The 25220-nt window shown below is 27.9% G+C and overlaps 3 protein-coding genes and 3 pseudogenes across 7 annotated transcripts in view; 5 read left to right on the top strand and 1 right to left on the bottom strand.

Moving 5' to 3' along the window:
• LOC114930627 (dynein axonemal heavy chain 1) overlaps window positions 1-25220 on the top strand; it is a 97084-nt gene that overhangs the window by 26808 nt on the left and 45056 nt on the right.
• The window catches only part of LOC114930552 (uncharacterized), a 32811-nt gene continuing 7788 nt past the window's right edge, over window positions 198-25220 (bottom strand). For all 4 annotated transcript variants that reach the window (XM_029302351.2, XM_029302352.2, XM_085482562.1 and 1 more), the window contains 4 exons: window positions 2163-2361; window positions 1625-1733; window positions 1054-1275; window positions 198-973 (listed from right to left, as the gene is read on the bottom strand). In XM_029302351.2, the coding sequence (XP_029158184.2) occupies window positions 955-973; window positions 1054-1275; window positions 1625-1733; window positions 2163-2361 (549 nt within the window). In that variant the 3' untranslated portion in view covers window positions 198-954. The remainder of the gene's footprint in view (window positions 974-1053; window positions 1276-1624; window positions 1734-2162; window positions 2362-25220) is intronic.
• On the top strand, window positions 3425-5529 carry LOC146723280 (dynein light chain roadblock-type 2-like). 2 transcript variants are annotated; one of them, XM_085482565.1, is made up of 4 exons: window positions 3425-3600; window positions 4086-4241; window positions 4369-4703; window positions 4777-5529. In XM_085482565.1, exons 3-4 carry the CDS (start codon window positions 4646-4648, stop codon window positions 4986-4988), a joined length of 270 nt encoding a protein of 89 aa, XP_085338691.1. In that variant the 5' UTR covers window positions 3425-3600; window positions 4086-4241; window positions 4369-4645; the 3' UTR covers window positions 4989-5529. The 2 variants fall into 2 exon arrangements, with proteins under 2 accessions (XP_085338691.1, XP_085338690.1); XM_085482564.1 differs by lacking the exon at window positions 3425-3600 and adding an exon at window positions 3607-3864.
• LOC114930551 (cytochrome P450 9e2 pseudogene) lies at window positions 14121-17099 on the top strand (annotated as a pseudogene).
• On the top strand, window positions 18324-20286 carry LOC114930550 (cytochrome P450 9e2 pseudogene; annotated as a pseudogene).
• On the top strand, window positions 21238-23761 carry LOC114929071 (cytochrome P450 9e2 pseudogene; annotated as a pseudogene).

Here is a 25220-nt window from a genome sequence, read left to right as displayed (position 1 = left end):
GATTATTATTCTCAAATAACATTATTAGTGCCAATAACATTATTATTGCCACATAAAAAACAGTCTTAAAATTTTTGAACTGCATTGGGTATCTAATTATTGATTTTATGTCAGATAACGTATAATGTGCAATGTTGTAATATGTTCGCAAACAAACATAGATTTTGTAATTTGGAAATAATTGTCAGTATTCATGATTATCAAAAAATGATATTCCTCTATATTCATAACTTGTATCTACAGATAAAATTTATTCTAGTACATAAAGATTTTATGCCTTTTTCTCTCTTTTCTCCTTTTCTGTCTTAAGGAAAAATCATACGGTTTAAGAAAATGATTGATTATTACTAGTAATTAAATAGAAATGATCAAATAATATAGTTATAGTAAAATTCTGGAAAAAATGAGAATCAAACTGATCTGCTCTTTATATGTTATATTTAATTTAAAAAAAAAAAGATTTATATCAAGATTGAAAACTTGAAATATTATATAAATTTTGAAAGGATCTCGTTGTCTTTCTCTGAACTTTTACACATATAAATAAAATAGAAATAAATTTCTATAAATATAATGATCGAATTTGTAAAAATCTTATTCTTACACATAAGCAACTGTGAGTCTATTTTATCATAATTACATGCAGGATTTTTATTGTAAATTCCTGTGATTCTTCTGCATCAGTCAATCATCTTGTTATATAGTTCGAATTTTTCATACCAACGATTTCTCAGTTCTTGGCGAATCTTTCGTTGAATTGGTTGTCTCAGCATCGACATGAATATAATTTCATGTCACGCATTTCGCGGAACGATGTGTTCTTTCAAGGCGATTTCTCAAACAGGATTATCTTGGATTTGAACCCCTCTTACCGGAAAAGTCGCCGCAATTTGGACCGAAATCTCACAGTTGGGAACAGACACCAGATTAACGATGATCCAGGGAGCGGACATTTCACGGGCTTATCGGTTCCCTAACAGTCACCATACAATCAACAATTCAGTTCGATCTCTGACGGATTTTCGACAGAAATGGAACGCTAGCTATATGTACCTCTGTGGATTGCAATGATACAATGTCATGCTCTTCATGATCCTACGCAGTATTTGCTCCAGGCAACGACGAAACGTAATGCCGCACATGGCGTACAGCAAAAAATTGATGCTGAAATTCGTATAGTAGAGTAGCATGAAGAATTGCTGCAGACACCAGAGTGTCTCTGGTGTGTTCTTCCTCGCCAGAGTGAAGAAGAATACGCATAGACGAATCACGTAGCTGAAACAGAACGACAATTCGACTCATGACACAATTTCCGCGCATATTAGATTTCGCCAAGGAATATTAATCCTTTCGTTTCCACCGCACGTAAAATAGAATTGACATTTACTTAACAATTTACATTCATTAAGAAAAAATCGTTATAAATTTTTACTATTTATTGTAAAAGATATTGTAACAAGATAAAGTTTTGTTATATAAATAAAAAGAGTACATATAAATAAATGAAAATATTTGTAAGAAACTATCGAAAGGTTTAGAAAATCTGAAGAAAAGAAACAAGAAAAAGTAAAAGAAAAAGAAAGGAAGGAAAGGAATATAAAGAATTTACATGAAAAATGCTCACCTTGGTAAATTAAGTAATATAAAGACTGTGCTAATAAGTACAAGCATTTTAGTAATGCTTTCTTGATTGAATCTGGTCGATCCGAGATTCCGAGAAGATGACATAACGTCTGCGAAGTAGAAAACGAATTCTATTTACAGTCTTTATGCCTACTCGGCAACGTAAGAATAAGAAGTTTATTTTTACACAATAGAAAAGTATATTTTTTTACATTTGCTAAATACAAAATTTAATATAAGGCGATTTTGTAAAAAAAAAACATCTTCTCTCATCTTTCTCATTACTGTAACATTTTAAGTTTTTATGATATTTTTATGATTTTAATAATTTCAAACCAAGTAATGTCGCTGTAAATACCATGCAAAAAGCGGTGCTCCACAACGAGAAAGTATTATGTTTATCAAGAAAAAAATTGTCCAAAAAAAACATTAACTTCCACATCTTTCCGTCGTAAAAATGCATAAAATTCCTATTTTGTGAAATATATTTTACAAAGACACCCTCATCGAATTTAAATCTTGCATCGCAGTGAACTTACGTATACACGGAGCTTCTATTTCGGTCATCTGCTGACAGGCATTTCGCGGTGTCGATGGTGGAACAGATGCAGATTGCCGAGAATGATTCTTAGACGAGTGGAAGGACAATTGTTGGGAGGGTGGTCTTCGTGTTCCATGTGCACCCACGAGTGAAACCATGTTTATATAACCAGCACCATTATTGCTGTTGTTGCCACTCTGAAAATAATTTTAATTTATGTTTTTTAATTTATTACTAAAAAATATTTTATTGCGTTTTAAAAGCTTTTCACTTTATATAAGCTTATATATGTTTATGAAAAAAAACTTTTGAATGAAAATTTGTTTTCTTGATTCATATTTTTCAGATATATGCAAGTTGCAAAGATGTATCTACATATATCTGCTTCACGTATTTTATATTCTGTAATATTAATATTTCTTTCTTAATATATCTTGCTTTCACAAATGCTTTATATTTTAACATTATTAATATTATATTAAGTATGTTTTATATTTTTTATATATAAGATTTTAAAAACTATAGTAATAAGTATTAGCAATTTTTTATTGTGCTCAAAAAATCTATTAAAATTATTTTTGTTAAAAAGCTATTCAGTTTATTAAGATTAACAATAGTGTAAACAATTAATAATATTATAAATAGCATTTATACAAAGATATTTTTTTCTTTCTTTAATAAATAAATAAATGTTATTAAAAGAAATAATTTTAACGGAATTAATTCTTTAAGAGAATATATTTATAGCTGCACATAATAGTTTATTATTATATATATAATAAATACATATTATATATATATATATATATATATATATAAATATAATATTATTTGTTAATATTAAATTAAGATCAGTTAAATCAAATTCATAATATACGCACATTTGACACATTCATGTTCTGTTTTTAAAATCTTAATGGCAAACTGATAATGTATCTGTTTATAAATCAATGATAAATTATTAAAATATAGACAGTAAATAACATACAAACGTAAGCACAAACTTTATCAGCAATGAGATACTAACTGAGTTTTAAACATAAATAAGCTGCACATAAAGTGCAGCATTATGCATTCAGATGACCTACAGTATAAAAAACTAAATGCATCCGAAGTTATTGCATGAAATGTGTCGAGTATATTTTTCAAAGCATTTATTTCGCAAATATGCTTTACTCTATATGCACTTTTTATTTGCGAGTTACAGATATAATGAATAACGATGATTATGTATCAAGAGACACGGTAGTGTCTCGCGACCAGTTAAGGGCGTAGCCGAGACACCGTGTATCTTAACGCGAGTCGGACATTTGAGTCTTTATAATATTTCGAATTCTCAATAACGGCTGAAGCAATCGAGTTTATACTAGACTTAATCGATAGATTGAGTTTGAATTATATAATAAAAGTGTCTTTATTTCTGCTCTACGTGATTTGTAAGCAGAGATATATAATTGCAAAGTCGAAATATGAAAAATTTCTTTTAAGAAACGTCCCCGTCATCATCATTATTATTATCATCATCGACCACGCAAACATAGTAGTATCGTGCTACACGTATTCACACGTATACAACACATGCGCACACATATATCACACGTACACAACACATGAATAGATGCATGTATTGGAAATGTCCATCTCGCACGTTTTACAACAGACGGCGATAGTTGCCCTCCGCTATATTGACAGCGTGCGGGGTTAGATATTTTCAATTTTCAATTTCAATTTTTACATTCAATTTTAATGTTATTATTTGCAAATTTATTGTCATAATAATTTATGTGCAAGTTTACAGTCTGTGATACAAAATCAGATATTTTGCTATTATTTCAATAATATTTCAATTATATAAATGCCTATGTATGAGTATGCATATATTTTTAATAATTTTCTTAATTAGCTTCTATATTTTTTTCAGTTGTACATCAAGCAGGTAGCATTATCAGCTCACTTGTGAGCATGGGTTGGGCAATGGCTAGTTATCATCGCAGCATTCGATTAGCTTAACAAGATAAATCTAATATCAGTGCTATAGGAACTATTTTACAATTTTTCTGGCATTTTCTTATTGCAGGTACATATATATCCAATAATTAATATACAAAATTAAATATTATTTATCACACACTTTGTATCAAAATAATATATTTTTTTAAATTTATTTTAAATTTATTTAATCATTTTTATCATTGTGATTGTAGTGGCAAGGATCTTATTGCTCAGTGTCATTGCAAGCATCTGGCCTGTATATACCATAATATATTGTGTAATACATTGGCTAAGTATGACAATATAGATTTTGATAGATTCCCATGGAATATTGGAATTTTGTCGGACTTACAGTCATCCACCACATATGCAGCCTACAATTAAAGAACGCATTTATTCCATATGATTTGCTTCCGTTATTGGAATATTTAAAATAAAAATTTTATTAATAAATTTCGATGAAATAATTTATAAGAGGTTGAAGAAACTATGAAACAAATTCAGTCTCATAAAAGGGTAGTTGGAACAATAGTGGTGAATGCAGAAGGTATTACATGAGATCATTGACATGATTTACTTGTAGTTGTAAACAAAAATTTATAAAATTATATTTGTTTTAGGTATTCCTATAAAGTCAACATTAGATAATACGATAACAGTTCAATACGCAGGTTTGATAAGTCAATTGTCAGATAAAGCTCGTTCTGTCGTACGTGACTTGAATCCAACAAATGATTTAACTTTCTTGCGCATACGTAGCAAAAAACATAAAATTATGATGGCACCAGATAAAGAATTCATATTAATAGTAGTACAAAATCCAGTTGATTGATATTTAAAAGAAACAAAAATATATTTCAAAGTTAAGATTTATTTTTTTGGTTGTTAATTTAATCTGTATGCTACATTGGATGTTAATATCTATTCAATTAAATAAAGAAAAATAAAAGAATAAAGCTTAAAAATTATACAAAATGCAGTATTTAATTACTAATTTAACAAATTATGAACTTTTAGAGTTTTTAAATAGTGCTTTCTTCTTTGGTAACAATATTATATTTTTAAGTTTGATAATTATGAAAATATGTATATATAGTAATTCATGGCATGTTTATTTTTGTATTTAATACAATTATAAATGTACATTTCTCATCAATAAAATATCACAGTATCTTTTTTATAATTTAATTTTAATATTGAGATTGTTTTTATTCAGTGGAAAAAAAATGTGTAGTTGGTCCCTATTAATTATACATACATATAAGAGTGTCGCACAAATAATTCTATGCAGTCTTTTTAAGATAATATAAAAATACTTATAAATATAATCAATTAAAATACATATAATCAAAATTGTATGTATTAAAATTCAATAGCATATAAAAAAGATTTTTTAAAATTATATATATATAATAAAAATCCAACATTTTATATATATATATATATATATATATATATATATATATATTTATTTATTGTATATCATAAATATATATTTATTTATTTATATTTACCTATCTTTTTTTTATATATATGGTAGAAATACAATGTATGAGTTATTTTATTTTGCAAAATTTTTGAAAGTTAAACTATTAATTACAATGAAATTATTTCATATAATACCGAGATTCTTTTCATAATAAAGATTAAGAGAGAGTTAGATTTTATCATAAGATTTATAAAAGTCATAAGATAAGGTTAATTGCATATTGTATAGTTTATCTCTCATTTTTTAAAGTAAATAAATATCAAAATTACATTGCTTGAACTGGTGCGTTTGAAGTATGTTGTCTTTTTGAGGGATGCAAGACAATATAGTACAAAAGCATTGCTGTAATTCCGAAGAAAAAGGAAATGATACAAATAATAAAGATTATATTAAAGTACTAAGCCTCTTTAACTGCAGGAGAACAAGCATATTGCCATAATAAATTTGCTGCAATATTTTCAAAAAAGCAGATAACATAGAAAGATAGATGTTTTCAAAATGTTTTGCTATCTACAGCATTGAGATATATAAAAATGTGCACTATGCCAATAACGGAAGCAAATAATATGGAATAAATGCGTTCTTTAATTGTAGGCTGCATATGTGGTGGATGACTGCAAGTCCGACAAAATTCCAATATTCCATGGGAATCTATCAAAATCCATATTGTCATACTTAGCCAATGTATTACACAATATATTATGGTATATACAGGCCAGATGCTTGCAATGACACTGAGCAATAAAATCCTTGCCACTACAATCACAATGATAAAAATGATTAAATAAATTTAAAATAAATTTTTAAAAATATATTATTTTGATACAAATTGTGCGATGAATAATATTTAAATTTGTATATTAATTATTAGATATATATGTACCTAAAATAAGAAAATGCCAGAAAAATTGAATTTGCTTATTTATTTAAAGATGCTTATCATATACAAAAATGAATGATATAATCTCTAAAAACTCACCTTTAAAAAAAGGTAAAAAAAGGCGACCAGTTAAGGGCACGCCATTAACAAAAATTATCCATTGCAAACCCATGTACAATAGAATTGTATGAAAAATTATCGATTATAAACCCATGTACAATCGTAACAAAAGTAATGAAATAAAAAAAAAATTGCGCCAAGTGAAAGTAGAAACTTGTACCAGTGGAAAATTAAAGTTGCAGACATATATAGAGTCGTATAATGAATCAATAAAAATTTAAATTTGCAAATGTAGAATTGTACCATAAAAAAACTTATCTTTTAAAAAAAAGATAAACAAGATGCCAAGTCCATGCGCCATGTGAAAAAGTGTTAAACAAAAAAGTATTTTTAAGTAAAAAAATCTATCAATTGACAAAAATTTATGTTCTAAAATTAATATCTCTACAAAAAGTAATGTCCAATTATTGCGCGAATAAATAAACATTTTTATAAAAAATTAAAATTTAAAAACTTATGCAAATTTAAAATTAATATAAAATAAAAAGAAATAAAAAAATTTTAGTTAAAAAAACTGGGCGCGCTGCAATGAGTTTAAAAGTAACAATTTAATTTTAATATCATTAGAATATTATTTAGCAGCGCGCCCAGTTTTTTTAACTAAAATTTTTTTATTTCTTTTTATTTTATATTAATTTTAAATTTGCATAAGTTTTTAAATTTTAATTTTTTATAAAAATGTTTATTTATTTGCGCAATAATTGGACATTACTTTTTGTAGAGATATTAATTTTAGAACATAAATTTTTGTCAATTGATAGATTTTTTTACTTAAAAATACTTTTTTGTTTAACACTTTTCACATGGCGCATGGACTTGGCATCTTGTTTATCTTTTTTTTAAAAGATAAGTTTTTTTATGGTACAATTCTACATTTGCAAATTTAAATTTTTATTGATTCATTATACGACTCTATATATGTCTGCAACTTTAATTTTCCACTGGTACAAGTTTCTACTTTCACTTGGCGCAATTTTTTTTTTATTTCATTACTTTTGTTACGATTGTACATGGGTTTATAATCGATAATTTTTCATACAATTCTATTGTACATGGGTTTGCAATGGATAATTTTTGTTAATGGCGTGCCCTTAACTGGTCGCCTTTTTTTACCTTTTTTTAAAGGTGATTTATTTTACACTGTATTTTTAAACAATTATGATCATTCTCATTAATAATTTTTATATCGTTTCAAAAATTTAAATTTGACAGTATTCTTATCATTATAATTTGTTTAATGAAAAACGCAAAAATTATTACGTGATATGATTTTACACTTTCAGTAATTTTTAACTATTAAGAAAGACAACAAATTTTTTATATATTTATTTCTTTTCTTTGCAGTTTTATTTTAAATTACAAATATATGTTTATTATATCACATATTACAAATATATGTTTAATTTATATATATATATATATATATATATATATATAATTATTCAATTATATATATATTAATTATTTGTATTCTTATATGTATATTTAATAGAAACAATTCATAAGAATAGATAAAATTATTTATAAAACATTTTATACACAATTGCTATATAAAAAAATAATATATTAATCAATATATCAAATAAAATATATATATATATGATATAAAAAACTCAATACGCGCAATAACAAAATAATTTATTGACACGATCTCACATTTGTATAAAGTAATAATACGAGTATTTAAAGAGTCCTTGGGGTGCCAATCATACTATGATAGCATATAAGTGCTCATTCTTTATATAGTACCATTTCTCTTCATCGTTTCCATCATTATCTCGTTCATTTGATAGATACGTGCTCCAAATTACAAACCACTATTTGCCTCATAGATAGATCATTTTCTTAAAATGATTATTATTTACCAATCAAAAACTACATTCATTGATATCGTAGAAATTACAATTATTCACTGTTTTTTAAATTGAAATTTCACATCAGTAAAAAGTTGAAATTTTATCGTGTTGCACTGATACCATTGAAATGCTCGTCGCGGGAACAAGTCGATTTCATCAGAATTTTAACTGCATTTCAGTTTTTATAATTCTATAGAAATTAACATTTACTTCAGTATGTAATTAAAAAACATTTTTCCTTAAAAGATTTATGAAATTTTTCGTTAAATTTAATTTAATCAATGAATATCAACAAATAGCGCCGTAATAAAACTAATTTAAAATGTTTAAAAGTAAAACAAATAATTATGTTAATAGTTAATACCTGTCATCAATCAAAACAAATAAAATATCGCATATCTTTGATATCTAAAACGTTGTTATAAAAAATTGTAACTAAAGTAATTAAACTAATAAATAAAATTAATACAACTAATCAAATTGTTTTTCTATATTTTTTATATCAAAAGTAATTTTTATTTTAATTATATCATAATACACTTATCATTTTCTTGTAAATTGATTATAACGTCATTGTTTTTTTGAGTTAAATATTTTATAAATATTTATTAAATATTTGTTAAATATTTATTAATTTTTTATTTTCAAGAATAGTGAACAACAACGTTGCTAAAATAAGACTTATCATCAATATTAGCCTTTAACTTAAATCACTTAAAGAATAACAAGCTACATACATTGGTGAGAATAAATTGACGAAGGACACAGTAAATCAATGGCAATTTCTTGTGACATTTCTATCTGCGCACTTTGAAAAATTATTAGTTCTACTTTGTGATAGACGTGAAGCAGTCATAAAATTTCATACGTCTCTTTTATTAGATAATTAATTGAATTAATAAAATATTAGTATTTTGTAATTAATAGTGAAACTCTTTTTTAATCTAAATTTTAATGATAAAACAAGTTAAATTATAAAATAACAAAATTGTACTATCTTTTTTCTTCTGTTTACGCTGATGTTTACGTTAATTTAATAATAGAGAAAAATAATGGAAAATTTAAAAAATGGGAAATTTTTTTAAGAAGGCTATTCAGTAAATATATCAACGATATGGAAATTACATACATTTTTAGCATCAATATGAATTTATTTTAATACCTAATACAAATATTTTTTTGTCATAAAGACTTTTAAATTTAATAACAGACAGTCCTTCATATTCTTTTGTGAATAGAAAGAATTTCTTCCTGCGATATGATGAAAAGATCGGAAATGAATCTCTCATCTTCTCATTTCTTCTTCTTCAGTGAATTTGATTTCATAAAGATGTCTATGTACTTCTTGATATATGAGATTAATTCTGATATTTAAAAAATAGAAGTTAATGATGTTTTAATGAAGATCAATGACAAAACTATCAACGATACAAAGTACTTAGAATACATCGCAAAGATTTTTAGATTGCCCCCACTGATAACATTTCTCGATAAATTGTGCAACAAAGAGTAGTTTGAATTATCACAAGTGATTTTAGTTAGTAAACCGATTATGATGAAACGCGGATAGTATCTAAATATCAAATCATGTTTTGCATCGTGATTCCAGATATACATATACTTCAGATACATATATATTCCAAATATGTACTCGCAACTACAACAAGTTTGATCTCAATAAATTCCTGAACAGTAATGTCATCAGTTCAATCTACATATCATTCGGCATCGCACCCAGAATCTAGCTAACAAATTTTCTTCAATGGAAATGAAGATCATATTACTTGATGTAGTGTTGCGATCTCGAATTTGATGCTAAGACTAGGATTTCCATGGTATTCAGTATGAAGGCTTAGTTCATGAGAGCGAGAGATAGTTTCTGGTTGAAACTGCGAGCGAGAAAATCGAAAGCTCCTATTGCACAGTGTTTATTGGATAATGTTAAGAATAGAGATCAAGATAGCGCAGACACTTATAAATTAATCTCAGCATGAAATTATATTTAAAGTAAATATTTTATAAATTAAACGCAGACATATGTTTCTGCTAAAAAGAACATAAAATAGGAAAGTTAAGAATAAAAAAATAAAACATTCAGAAAAAATTGTTTTGTAAATAATACGTATTTTTATTCTTTTTAAAACAAGCAAGACAAAATTATATGTTTATTTTGAGTATTAAAAATACTTTTTTAAAGCACAATTACATTTTTATCGATTTTGATGTGTAATTTTTTTACTTTAAGTCTTCATTTAAATATATTAATTGAATATATTCTATATTAAAATTGTATGTATTATATAAATAATATTTATATACCTAAACAACACAAGCGTTTGCCACAAGCCATTGATATTGTTTTTATTATTTATTTTACAACTGTCAAATCTTCACTCGATGACATTTGCTTGATGCTATGAATATATGACCATAATTTTAATTGGCCAAATTTTTATAATTTACATAATTCTAAATTGCCGAATTTCTATTATGTACATACATAAATTTAATGCACAAATTTCCATTATGTATATAATTTTAATTTATTGAATTTCTATTATGTACATAATTTTAATTCGCGAATTTCCATTATGTATATAATTTTGATTTATTGAATTTCTATTATATACATAATTTTGATTTGCCGAATTTCTATTGTGTTGTTTAAGAACTATTTTGTTTATATGTAAGCATCTCTTTATATATTTTTTCTTGTTTTGTTTATTTTAATCAAATATAATTACGTGCGCGAAGCGAAGTTATATTATTCTTTGATAATAAAACCTTAAAAATTGCAACGCATGTATAAAATTATTATTGCAATCAATGCATAAAAAATATAATAATTATGCAACGCATAAAAATTTAATATTTAAATCTTTAACAGAAAATATAAACAAAAGAATAAAATTGTTTACAAGAATTTTTTATGATCAAATATCTACGCTTGCATTAGACTCGCGCGAAACTCCATACCCCATATATCTATCATGCTGCGCGGCTCGCGCGAAACTGATTTACGTGCGAGGTATCGCGAGCGCGAAACCGAGATCACGTGATCAGTGGTCCCTCTGGTCATGTGACCATCGGTCCCGCGCTCGCGATGCCCCGCACGAAAATCAGTTTCGCGCGAGCCGCGCAGCGTGATGGATGTAAGGGGTATAGATGAGTCTCTTGCAAGTCTAATGAAAGCGTAGATATTTGATCACAAAAGATTATTGTAGAAAATTTTATTTCTTTGTTCGTATTTTCTGTTAAAGATTTAAATATTGAATTTTTATGAATCATGTAATTAATAAATATATTTCTATGCATGCATTGCAATAATAGTTTTATGCAAGCGTTGCAATTTTTAAGGTTTCATTATCAAAGAATAATATAACTTCGCTTCGCGTGCGTAATTATATTTGGTTAGATTAAACGAAATAATATATATATATATATGTATCTACACACTACATAAATTTAATATGTATAAGCAGATTATTAATAGTAGAAAGTTACATATAACAGTAATTGTGTCGACTCAAAAATCAAACTCAGTTTTGTTATCAAGTTTAATTATGATAGCAAATTATTGTTAGTATAGTAAACTGAAAGTAAAATACTAATACAAATTTAAGAAATGCAATTCAATAATTTTAATCACAAAATAATGCAGATATAAATAATGCTACAGTATTATATTAAACACATTTTAATTTTATATTTTATATTTTATTATACATATATTATATATTTTAATTTTAATTTCCGAATTTCAATTATGTACATAATTTTATTCGCCGCAAGAGATAAATAATGTTTTTTAATAGATATATAATTATATACAGTTAATATATAATATATAAATTAGATATATATAATGTAATAAAAAATATATATATATATATATATATATATGCTATTTTTTATATACATACATATACATTATATATATCGATAAGTATGTATAACAGACTTGTGTATGTGTAAATAGATTAATTGTTTAACTGATTGTTTCTTGTCAAGATAAAATTAATAACTTTTCCAAGGACGCAGATATAAAATATCGAGAGGCCCTATCATACACGACTATGACTTCGCAAAAATTTATTCTTATCGATTCAAGACTTGTTATTAAGAATAAGGTTAAATGTTAACTGCTGATGTATGAACTTACTTCTGTCAATATCATCATTTAGCTTTAAAATATTAACAATTTTTAAGAGTTTAACTAGGCTCTGTAATATAAATATAAATTTAACATATATAAGATAGGCAATAAGAGCCAAATCGCGGATGACAGTGCGTTATTCTAAACGAAACTAAATTTTTTTTTTTTTTTTTCCGTTAGAATTAAATACCTGTGCACAAGGCACCAAATTTTTACTTGGGCACGGCCAAGATATAAAATTGGAATAATTTCTACAAGAGATTTTTTTTTTTTTTTTTTTTTAATTCCATGTATCCCCTATTCCCCCTAAAGAAATAAAGTGCGAGAGAATATAAATCCGAATCGATTCCCGATTCTGCGACTTTCGGATCTATATTTTTCTCTCGCACTTTATTTCTTTAGGGGGAATAGGGGATACATGGAATTAAAAAAAAAAAAAAAAAAAAAAAAAAAAATCTCTTGTAGAGATTATTCCAATTTTATATCTTGGCCGTGCCCAAGTAAAAATTTGGTGCCTTGTGCACAGGTATTTAATTCTAACGGAAAAAAAAAAAAAAAATTTAGTTTCGTTTAGAATAACGCACTGTCATCCGCGATTTGGCTCTTATTGCCTATCTTATATATGTTAAATTTATATTAACAATTTTTATTTATTAAATACAAATAAGAAAGGATTAAGAGTCATACGCAGATGTTTCTTGCGTATATTTCCGACGAAAATTAATTTTTCGTTGGAAATAAACGAAATGTGCACAAGTCACATATTATTCTTGGTTTACTACCAAGACTTTAAACATGAAATATCTCATACTTGAGATTTAATTTCATAAATCTCTATAACCCCCTAAAGAAATAAAGAAATAAACGTGAGAGAAATTTTTATTTACTTTCAATATATTATATAGTAATTTCGGTATATATCTAAAAGCGTGGCCAATAATAAAGAAGAACGTATAAATCATGAATTATGATAACAACAATAATTATTTATTTCCTGCATTTTTGTGATAAGTTAAGAAATCAAACAAATGCTAACTTATACAAAAACCATAAAAATTAAGAAGCCATAAGAAAAATAAGTTTGTATATAAGTGTTATATATTTTTAATTTATATATTGATATTAAATAACAAACATATATTAAACATAATTTAACCAAAAATTGTTATTATGTCACAAGACTACTAAATTATACATATATGTAAGACATTGTTAAAACTTCATACATCAACTTAACTTTTAACCCAATTCACTTAATAACAGGTCTTCTATTTCAATAAAAATAAATCTGTCAAGTCACAATCGATAGTAGCGCCTTTTGATATTTATATCTGTATATTTACAATTAGATAAGTTAAGCTGTGTTGCAGTATTCACTGCAGTACTGAAATGCTATAGTTTATGTTACATACACTGTAGATTGTCAGTACTGGCAGTAATCGGGGGATTATATTATATTGATGAACAAGGATCAAGCAGTCAGTTGTAAAATCTCGAGCGTAAAGCATGTGTCTTCTTGTTAAATAATTTATCGAGAATGATGAATGATCTCGATCAAACAATTAATTATTTTGTCAATCTGCGACAATTCTAATGACAATTCAAAGTAAAAATTAAATAGAAGAACACAATTAACAACGATTTAAATTTTTCTTTCTTCATATTGTTGATAGTAGTCAAATATAATCGAACATAGAAATTGTTTCAATTGTGACGAACAACTACCAACAACATTTTCTTCTAATAAATTTTAAAAAATTAGCATCGTGATGGAGCTATTTACATTGCTCTTGACTATCCTCGCAGTAGGTATATGTTTATATTACTTTGCTTTAAGCAAAGTATCTCATTTCAAGCGGCTGAAGATTCCACATATACGACCGATTCCGTTTTTCGGTAACATGGCACCTTACATATTCCGACGTATTTCTCTTCCGGAAATCATATCCAGAGCACACAATCTTTTTCCGGAGGCAAAATATATCGGCTTCTACGATCTTACAAGACCAGTGTACTTAATTCGCGATCCAGAATTGATCAACTCAATTGCTATTAAAAATTTTGACAACTTCTGTGACCATCGTAATTTCGTGGACGACAGCGAGCCAATGGCAAGTAAAAATTTATTCGGTCTACGAGGCGATCACTGGCGCGAGATGCGAAAACTTCTCACTCCAGCTTTCACATCCAGTAAGATGAAGATGATGTTCGGACTTATGTGCGAATGTGCCGATAACTTCACCAATTTTATAGTGAAAGAATCTGGAAAGATTGGTAAGACATATAATATGAAAGAAATGCTATGCAGATACACCAACGACGTAGTGGCCACGTGCGCTTTCGGCATCAGCGTGGATTCGTTTAAGAATCCAAATAATGAGTTCTTCTCGCTTGGCAAAAATACTTTTAACTTCGATGGCCGGCTATCGCTTATGTTTTTCATACATTCTCATTTTCCGTTTCTCACGAAGCTTTTTAAGTTGAGAATGTTTTCCCCGAAAGTGGAAAAGTTCTTCAAAGATATCGTCTGCAGTACGGTAGAAATTAGAGATGAGAAGGGAATTGTTCGACCAGACATGATCCAATTGATGATGGAGAGCAGGAAGAATGATCAAGGACTTAAAATCGACATTGAAGAAATGACCGCTCAAGCATTCGTCTTTTTCTTCGGTGGATTTGATACTGTGTCAACAGCTATGTGCTTCCTAGTACATGAAGTCGCTACCAAATCTGATGTTCAGAACAGATTGAGAGAAGAAATCGATCAGGTCGTCAAACAAACCAATGGCAAGCCTACTTATGAAGCCATTAACAGCATGAAATACTTAGATGCGGTTTTGAATGAAACTCTCAGATTGTATCCGGTAGCAGGTTTTCTTGACAGGCTGTGCGTGAAAGAATTCGTATTGCCACCGGCAACTTCGGGTGGCAAATCGATCACATTAAAGCCTGGAGATGGCATATGGATTTCAACTTACGCTCTACATCACGATCCTAACTATTATCCGCAGCCGAACAAGTTCGATCCCGATAGATTTCTGAATAACGAGGTATACAATTCGGTCTACGTTCCGTTTGGTCTTGGACCCAGACTTTGCATAGGTAACAGATTCGCTCTACTGAAAATGAAGATTATGTTGTTTCATCTACTATGGCATTGTGATCTTGAACTTGACGCTAAAACCAAAAATCCCATAACACTGGATAAATGGTCATTTGTCACAATGATGGAGGGAATTTGCTGGTTGAAGTTGCGAGCAAGAAAATCGAAAAATCTGTAGAAAAATGTTTATTAAACAGAGTTGAGAACAGAGATTAATTATATATATACATATATATGAATAGCATACGCATTTTAAGCCTGACATTATTATATATCTAAAATAGGCATTCTTATCAAATATATAGGGTTTTTCTAGTATAAATATTTATATATAATCTAAAGAAATTAAAATTATCAAAAATAAAAATTTCTGAAAATTATTTTACACACTTATATATATATATATATATATATATATATATATATATTGTATATGAATCTTTATATATCTTACGTATGTATATATATTAGTAGTACATGTCTTTATTTTTTTAAAGAAAAAGAAATATATATTTTTTTAAATATTAGAAATGTTCTCATAGCATATAATTAATATAAATTTTCATATACAATTGTTTTTCGCTCAATTTTTTATGTTATTTTAAATACGCATCCCCACCCGTTTTATAAGTAATATTAAATGTTGATTTTGCATTACTATTATTTGTTAAAAGATATGTTTATAATAAATACATTTATATATTAATGACAGTTTGATAAAGAAAAGTTTTATAGGTATGTTGTAATATTATACATACGCATCATTTTGCAAAACATAAATAAATTATAATCTTAACATTTTAACGCATATACATATATATAGAGATGTAATAAAAAATATGAGGACTGATTCTGTTAGAAACTTTCTGTAGCAAACCTTATTATTAGCAATAAAACATATAGGCTGCGTTCCCTTTGAACGCTTTCAGCGCTATAAGCATCTTCTGTTTTCGTTTAATATTCAATGTGCAACAAAGACAAAAGATGTTTATAACTGAAAACGTCAAAGGGAACGCAGTCTTTATCTCCTTCAAACTACTCTCCTTCCATGTTTATATATTATTATATCAGCGATTTTGCCTTTGTTGAGAATATTTTTATATAAATATTTTTAGAGAAATTTTTCACAATGTTTTTCAAATACTCTATCATATAATATTCGTTTAAATCATCTCAATGTCGTCAAATATTTTCCCTTTCAGCATCATTTTCAATTGAGGGACCAGCAATCTTAAGGAGTCAGGTGAACAGTTGTTGAATCACAGGGATGCTGTATTTTGTCAAAGACTTTGTACGGAACCGGGGTTGGAATAAGAGAGCATTGTCATGATGCAGCGTTTAGGAGCTAGTTCTTTATTTTTCCAGTCTCTTGCGTCGAACAGCGTTTTTCAATCACTCTCTTCAGCACTTTAATATAATATTCCTGATTCACTGTTTGTCTTATAGGAACGTATTCATGATGCAAAAATTCCTTCGATTTCGAAGAAAATGGACGTGGATCTCGGATTATGGACCATCATTCTCTATCGATTCTCTTCCTTCTTTGAATCTTTTATGCCATTTGAAAACGATTGTACGACTCTCTCTCTCTCTCTCTCTCTCTCTCTCTCTCTCTCTCTCTCTCTCTCTCTCTCTCTCTTAAAGCATTCTCGGCGTTAATTACTTTTTACATTTCAAAAGTTTTCATACTATTTTTACCAACTAAACACAAAATTTAATGTACACGCGCTATTATTTTTTTTCATTGAGCAAATTCAAATGCGATGAACAATGAAAACACATGTTGCTTTGCTGAAAGGGCATAATGATCTCGGTTTTTGTTAGAAGAGAAATGTTAAATAATATTTCGACAAAGAGCCGAGTATCTATCATATATATTAATGAAGTTATAAAACCAGTTCGCGCATTTTTTTATTACATTTCATATAGTCATTGTTAATGTTTTGTTTAAAAATTCTGCCTTAATTTGTTTTATACTTTCTATGAACGCCTTATAGGTACTACATTTAATATTTTTATGTTATTAATGTTTTTTTCGAATATATCATTATTTGTTGATGGATCAAAATTTAAATTAAGTTATTGCTTTCTCATATATGGTAAGAAAAAACACTTTTATTCGCGCACGCATTTATCTTTTAAAATTTTTTTTATTACGTTATTCTTGTAATTTTATAATAAAACCTTAATAATTTAAATTTACTAGTCTAAAATTAATATAAGTTTTAATTTACTATATTATTTAATCAATAATATTATATATATATATATATTATAATATAAGATTGTAATAATAGTTAAAATAATTAAATATCAATTTGAACATTCTATTGCATTGTTCAAGAATAAAATCTTCAATGTGACATTAATATGTGACATAAAAGCTATATATATATGTATATGCATTTACATCATCAAATTAACCTTTAACCTAACTGAATTAATGAATGACGAGCTTCGTACAATAAAAATAATTTTGCAAACAGTTAACACAATGATAGCGAATAGAAAATCCTTCAGATAATTTATCTGTGACGTATAAATCAATGCAGTTAAAAAGAAATTGCTTTTGATCAGAAGTAGCAGTCAGTCTTTACAGTTCGCGCATGATAGACGTATCTAATAAATAAAATATAGTAGTTGGAATCGAAATAGCATCTGTTGATTGTGAAAATTTTCTTTCTACTCTTGATAAAACCAAAGGCGATAAAAACTAATAAATTTTTATCGCAGTTTTATCTGTTTATTTTTAATTTCTAATTTTGTACGCAAGTGATTTTAGTATAAAAATCGAATATAGAAACTGTTCGTTATTTCGACAAAAACTATTATATAATATTATAAACAGCAAAACATTACAACATTTTCTTCTGACGTATCAATTGAAAAATCAGAGCAATGGACCTCTCTAATTTAATTTTGATTATTGTCACGGCATGTCTATGTCTATATCATTTTATTTGGAGCAAGCTGTCTCATTTCAAGCGGCTGAAGATTCCACATGCACAACCGATTCCGTTTTTGGGAAACATGGCGCCTTTTGTCTTCCGACGTTTGTGTCTGGCAGAAAACATTCGCAGAGTATACAATCTGTTCCCGGATGTGAAGTATTTCGGTTTCTATGAGTTTATGACGCCAGTCTATGTGATCCGTGATCCGGAAGTAGTCACCAGCATTGCCATCAAGAATTTTGACAACTTCTGCGACCACAAAAATCTAACAAACGAAGAACTCGAACCGCTCGTCAGTAAAAATCTATTCGCCTTGAAGGGCGATCATTGGCGCGAGATGCGGAAGCTTCTCAGTCCTTCATTTACATCCGGGAAAATAAAGATAATGTCCCAACTAATATCTGAGTGTGCAGAGAACTTGGCCGATTTCCTAGCAACTGATTCTGGAAACATCGGTAAGACGTACGATATGAAAGATATGCTGAGCAGATACACCAACGACGTAGTGGCCACATGTGCTTTTGGCATAAAAGTGGATTCGTTCAAGGATCCAAACAACGAGTTTCTTCTTCTCGCCAAAGAAGTTGCTAACTTCATTAATGTCCCTATCAAACTCTTAATAAATAAAAATTTTCCGTTACTTGGAAAACTTCTCAGATTGAAAATATTTAGCCCAAAAATAGCGAGTTTCTTTAGAGAGATTATTGCTGATACAATAAAGACTAGGAACGAACAGGGAATTATTCGCCCGGACATGATTCAACTAATGATGGATAAAAGAGATATAAATCAGAAGCTTGCTCTTGATATCGACGAAATGACTGCTCAAGCATTCATCTTTCTCGTCGCTGGATTTGATTCGACATCAACAGGCATGTGCTTTCTGACACATGAAATCGGAGTTAATTTTGATGTTCAGAACAAACTGAGAGCTGAGATTGACGATGTTCTCACTCGGTCAAATGGCAAGCCTACTTACGAAACCATCAGCCAAATGAAGTACTTGGACGCTGTAATAAACGAGACTCTCAGATTGTACCCATTGATAGGTTTTATCGACAGATTATGCGTCAAAGAGTTTGAATTACCACCTGCGACTCCGGATGGCGAATCGATCACAGTGAAACCTGGAGATAACATTTGGATCCCGCATTATTCTCTGCATCGCGATTCCAAATATTATTCGCAACCAAACAAATTCAATCCCGATAGATTTTTGAATAATGAAGTAGATAATTCCGTTTACATGCCGTTCGGAATCGGACCCAGAATTTGCATAGGTAACAGATTTGCTCTGACAAAACTAAAGATCATGATATTTTATCTGCTATCGCGTTGCGAACTCGAACCCGCTATTAAGACTACGATTCCCATTGCATTCAGCAAAAAGACTTTTTTGATGGTGCCGGAAGGCGGTTTCTGGTTAAAATTGCGAGCGAGGAAATCAAAAGCTCCTGTTACATAATCGAATGAAAGCTTATCGAATGAAAGCGAATGCAAAAATTAACTATATTTGTAATTTTATTTCAAGCATGGAATTGTATTTAAAATACAACTTTTAAAGTGGTAAATTCATATATGTACAACTTTTTTCCAATATTTTTTAAAACATTTGATATAGAAGATTCAATATTGCAAAAATATATATATTTATTTTAAATACTGAAAATATTTTTATGAAATACATCAGTTATAATATTATCAATTTTGACGTATTCTTTTTTGTGTTATGTATATCTTCATTTATATGTAGACAATTTATATATTTTATATGCATTGTAATATTGTGCAGAATATATTCTGTGTAATATAAATAAATTAACATTGAATGTTTCAGCCTAGGCATTTTAAAATGAGTAGAAACACTGTTAAAGCGAGTTATTATTTCATTCATTTTTTAACTATATAAATAATATAAATTATATTTGCAGTATATTGAATATATATATGTGTGTGTGTGTTTGTAACAAAAATAACACATTTAAAAATTTACTTATTAAATTTATGCTATAAAAAAATATAAAGTAACGATGATAAAAATCTGCGTAAAATGTTCTAAAAAAGAGATGAGAGTATAAGTCATTATAATAATATAATTATACAATATTAATTCGACAATTTGTAAGAAAATCAATAAATCAAAGATTATCAAGTTTTCCTACAAAAATACTTAAACATCTCATATGTGTATTAATTGTTGCGATTAATTTACTTATGTCTTTTTTGAATATAATATCTAACAAAGAATATAATTAATGAAGAACGTGATTTTATAATTGATTTGAGAACTATGTGTAATAGATTAAATAATTTTTATATCAACATTGTTAATCTGCATATATGTACAAAATAAATCATATATATATATATATTTTATTAATAAAGTGGCATGCTTATTTATTTATTAGTATAACAAATAATTAAACGCAACATTCTCTATAAAAGTCTTGCTTTTTTATTACATAATAAATATGAAGTATTATAAAACATATATTAAACATATAAAATATATATTGTAAATATATATTTAATGGACAATTTTTTTAATTGTTACAGTAGTTTGATTATAGCACTGTATCTATTAAATTATAGATATTTATTACAGTATATAATAAAGATAATAAAAATAAAAATGTATTTATTTTTATTACCTTTATTGTATACTGTAATAAAACTGTACAAAAATATAAGAAGCTATTGTAAAAAGCTACAAAATTTTACAAATTTTTTTATATTTATAATTTAGAATTTTATTGGAATTTTACTATTAGTGCACATACAGATATAATAATATATTTATAAGAATAAATAATAAAATATTGTATGAAATATTTTTTGTCTTTAAGAATATCGAACGAATGTGTAACAGAACTTATACATTATCAATTATCATCGATAACCATTAACCTCTAACTGAATTAACGATAAATTTTATTCATACATAAAATAATCTTGGTAAATACATTATTTTGACAATGATAACACAATCGATTAGAAGAAGACTTTTAGAGTGATCTTTAAACATGTATATCGACGCATTTCCTAACAATATATTTCATAATAAATATATATTGTCTCAGAGCAGACAGAAGGCAGTCAGTCTTTATATCCTCGCAAATCATACATAAATTTTCAAATAGTAAAAACAGTGCTTTTGATTTAAAAAAAAGTAGTTTTTGAATAAAAGAATCTAAAAAAACCGATAAATTACAAAGCTAATAAACTGGATTGTATGTACGTTTTTTCATGACTAATGTTAATCTAGTTATATTCAAAGAATCGATTGTAAGCTCGAAAAGCTAGTAATATTAGCAAGACTAAAGTTCTCTTCTCATGTAATTAATTACGAAAGCAGTGTGATGGAGCTCTCTACTTTGATCCTGATTATTCTCACAACGTGTGTTTGTGTATATTATTTTATCCTAAGTAAAATGTTACATTTCAAGCGACTGAAGGTCGCATGATTCTGTTGCTAGGTAATATGACATCCTTTATCTTCCAGCGTATGTCTTTGGTAGACAATGTACACAAAGTATACAACCTGTTTCCGGATGCGAAATATTTCGGCTTTTACGAGTTTGCAACGCCGGTCTGTGATCCGTGATCCAGATCTCATCAGCACAATCACCATAAAAAACTTCGACCATTTTTGCGATCACCGCAATTTCGTGAATAAAAACGAGACAATGGTCAACAAAAATCTGTTCGGTTTGCGAGGCGATGTCTGGCGCCGGAAACGTCTCAGTCCTAGCTTTACATCTAGTAAGATGAAAATGATGTTTGGACTAGTATGCGAGTGCGCCGATAATTTTTCTAATTTTCTGGTGATAGAATCCGAAAAGATTAGCACAACTTACGACATGAAAAAACTACTTTGCAGATATGCAAATGATGTAGTGGCCACGTGCGCCTTCGGTATTAGCGTGAATTCATTTGAACATCCAAACAATGAATTCTTTGTAATCGGCAGAGACTCTTTCAACTTTGATGGCAGACAATCCTTTATGTTTTTCCTGAATAGAAACTTTTCGCTGCTTACGAAACTTCTTAAATTAAGAATGTTTAGTCCGAAAGTGGAGAAATTCTTTAAAGACATTGTCAGTAACGCGGTAAAAGTCAGAGAAGAGCAGGGAATTTCTCGTCGAGACATGATTCAATTGATGATGGAAACTAGAAACAAAGATCACAAATTTACATTCGATATCGACCGCCCAGGCGTTTGTTTTTTTCTTCGGTAGATTCGATTCTGTATCAACATCCATGTGCTTCCTTGCACATGAGATTGCTGTTAATCCTGATATCCAGTGCAAACTGAAAGAGAAAATCGACGATGTTCTTAAGAAGACTAACGGCAAGCTTACTTACGAAACTATCAACAGTATGAAGTACTTGGATGCCGTAGTGAATAAGACTCTCAGATTATATCCGTTAGTGACTTTCCTGGACAGAGTATGCGTCAAGGAATTTCAACTGCCATCAGCGATTCCGAATGGCAAACCAAACACGGTGAAACCAGGCACTTCCATTTGGATACCGAGTCATGCTGTGCATCGTGAACTTGCAGCCAAACAAATTCGATCCCGATAGATTTCTAAACGAGGATGTGGACAGCTCGATCTACATGCCATTCGGTATTGGGCCCAGAATCTGCATAGCTAACAGATTTGCTTTGATGGAAATGAAAGTTATGTTGTTTCATTTACTATGGCGTTGCGATCTTAAACTAGATATTAAAACTAAGATCCCCATGATATTCAGCAAAAAGGCTTATTTTATGACGGCGGAGGGCGGTTTCTGGTTGAAAGTGCAAGCGAGAAAATCGACTGCTCCTGTTGCGAGTGAATGCTTATCGAACAGACAGGGAGTTGAGAGCAAACATAAACTGTATCCATAATTTATAAGGTTTACTTCGAGCATAACACCATAAAGAACGTATTTTGTAAGTTACGGCTTTAGCTGTGATCAGCGCAGCAGTTTTTATTTGAAATAAAATGTATTCGATATAAAAAAGTGTAAAAAAAATAAAGAAATTTCCATCTGGTAAAAAATATTTCACAATTATTTATTTCTCCAAAAAATAAAGCAACATTTGTTATATAATGTTATATAATGTTATATAAATAAAAATAATGTTATATAAATGTTACAAAAATGTTATATAATTTATTAATTTGTTTTATTATACGATTTTACAAATGATCGTATTATCATCTCTCGATCTGAGTGTTATGTAATATTTTGAAAGAAAATGACAATTTCTCTCTTTTCGCAGTTGAACTATTATTTATTACACTTTCTGTTATTTTTCCTTAAAAAAATTCCCTTGCCAAGAAACATTATTCTATATGTATTTCGTACAAATGTTTTATAAAGAGACTTCACATATTTATAGTATAGTATAGTAGAACATGATGGTAATAAATTCCATTCTGATATGTTGCGCGTACTCATACAAAATGTATTCCTTAAGAGAGAATGTACATTTAATGTTTGATATACAGTATCCGTTTATTTCCACAAATGTATAAACCTATTTTATACAAGAGATATATTTATATTGACATTGGACTTTCATCATAAATTATCGTATCTTTTATTTGCCCATACATAACAATTTATATAAAATGTATTTAAAGATGGTCAGTAGAAGTTATGTATGTATTTACTTCTGCATATATATATAATAACGCGAAAATAATTAGTATTATTAAATTTGGACGAATAACGGATTCGAAACAGTTTAAATATCTCTATAATTATATTTCAAATTAATTTGTTCCACAAAATAAAATCTATATATACTTAAGGGAAAATTTTTATTTTATCTTATTAATCTTTCATCTTATTGATATCGCTGTAAACACATACACGCGCGCGCGCATCATCTAGCAATAAGAAATATAATTTATTTGTTTAATTATTTGTCAAATTTTTTATTATCATTATATAATCGAATAATTGTCTTTTAGTTTGTGTAATGTAATAAATATGATAGTGAGATATAAAAAAAGGATATAAAATAATAGTGAGATACGATATAAAAGTTTTATTATTTATTAATTTAATCTTTTAAAATCTTTTATTTTACGCAATGTTGAATAATTCATTAATTTTATATACTAATTTAAACTCTTACAATAATTAAATAAAATTGCAGACTCTTATTGGTTACGTTAATTTTAGAATAGTATAAATTTATTAAATCAATTTCAGATTTTTGTAAAAGAACATATTGAAGATATTAAGTTTTCGTCGAAGTGTATTAAGGGTTTAAAGCTTACAATAAAGCTCTGTTAAATTTCCGTTAAAAATTTAGCTATTTATTTGTCATAGGATAAAATCTGTTGTAATAAATTTAGAATAGCTTGTGTAATTTTTAATTATGCTATTACATTATAATTTCTTCAGTTGCTAATGTACACATACATACATACATGCACACATTATATATATATATTTTTTTTTTGAAACATTAAAATAGGAAGTCTTTGTAGTTGTGCCAATTGATA

This window comes from Nylanderia fulva, unplaced genomic scaffold (genome assembly GCF_048542155.1).
Source record: "Nylanderia fulva isolate GAGA-0341 unplaced genomic scaffold, ASM4854215v1 Scaffold21, whole genome shotgun sequence".
In the NCBI taxonomy this organism is placed as follows: Eukaryota; Metazoa; Arthropoda; class Insecta; order Hymenoptera; family Formicidae; genus Nylanderia; species Nylanderia fulva.
This window is presented reverse-complemented; position numbering and strand designations above follow the sequence as displayed.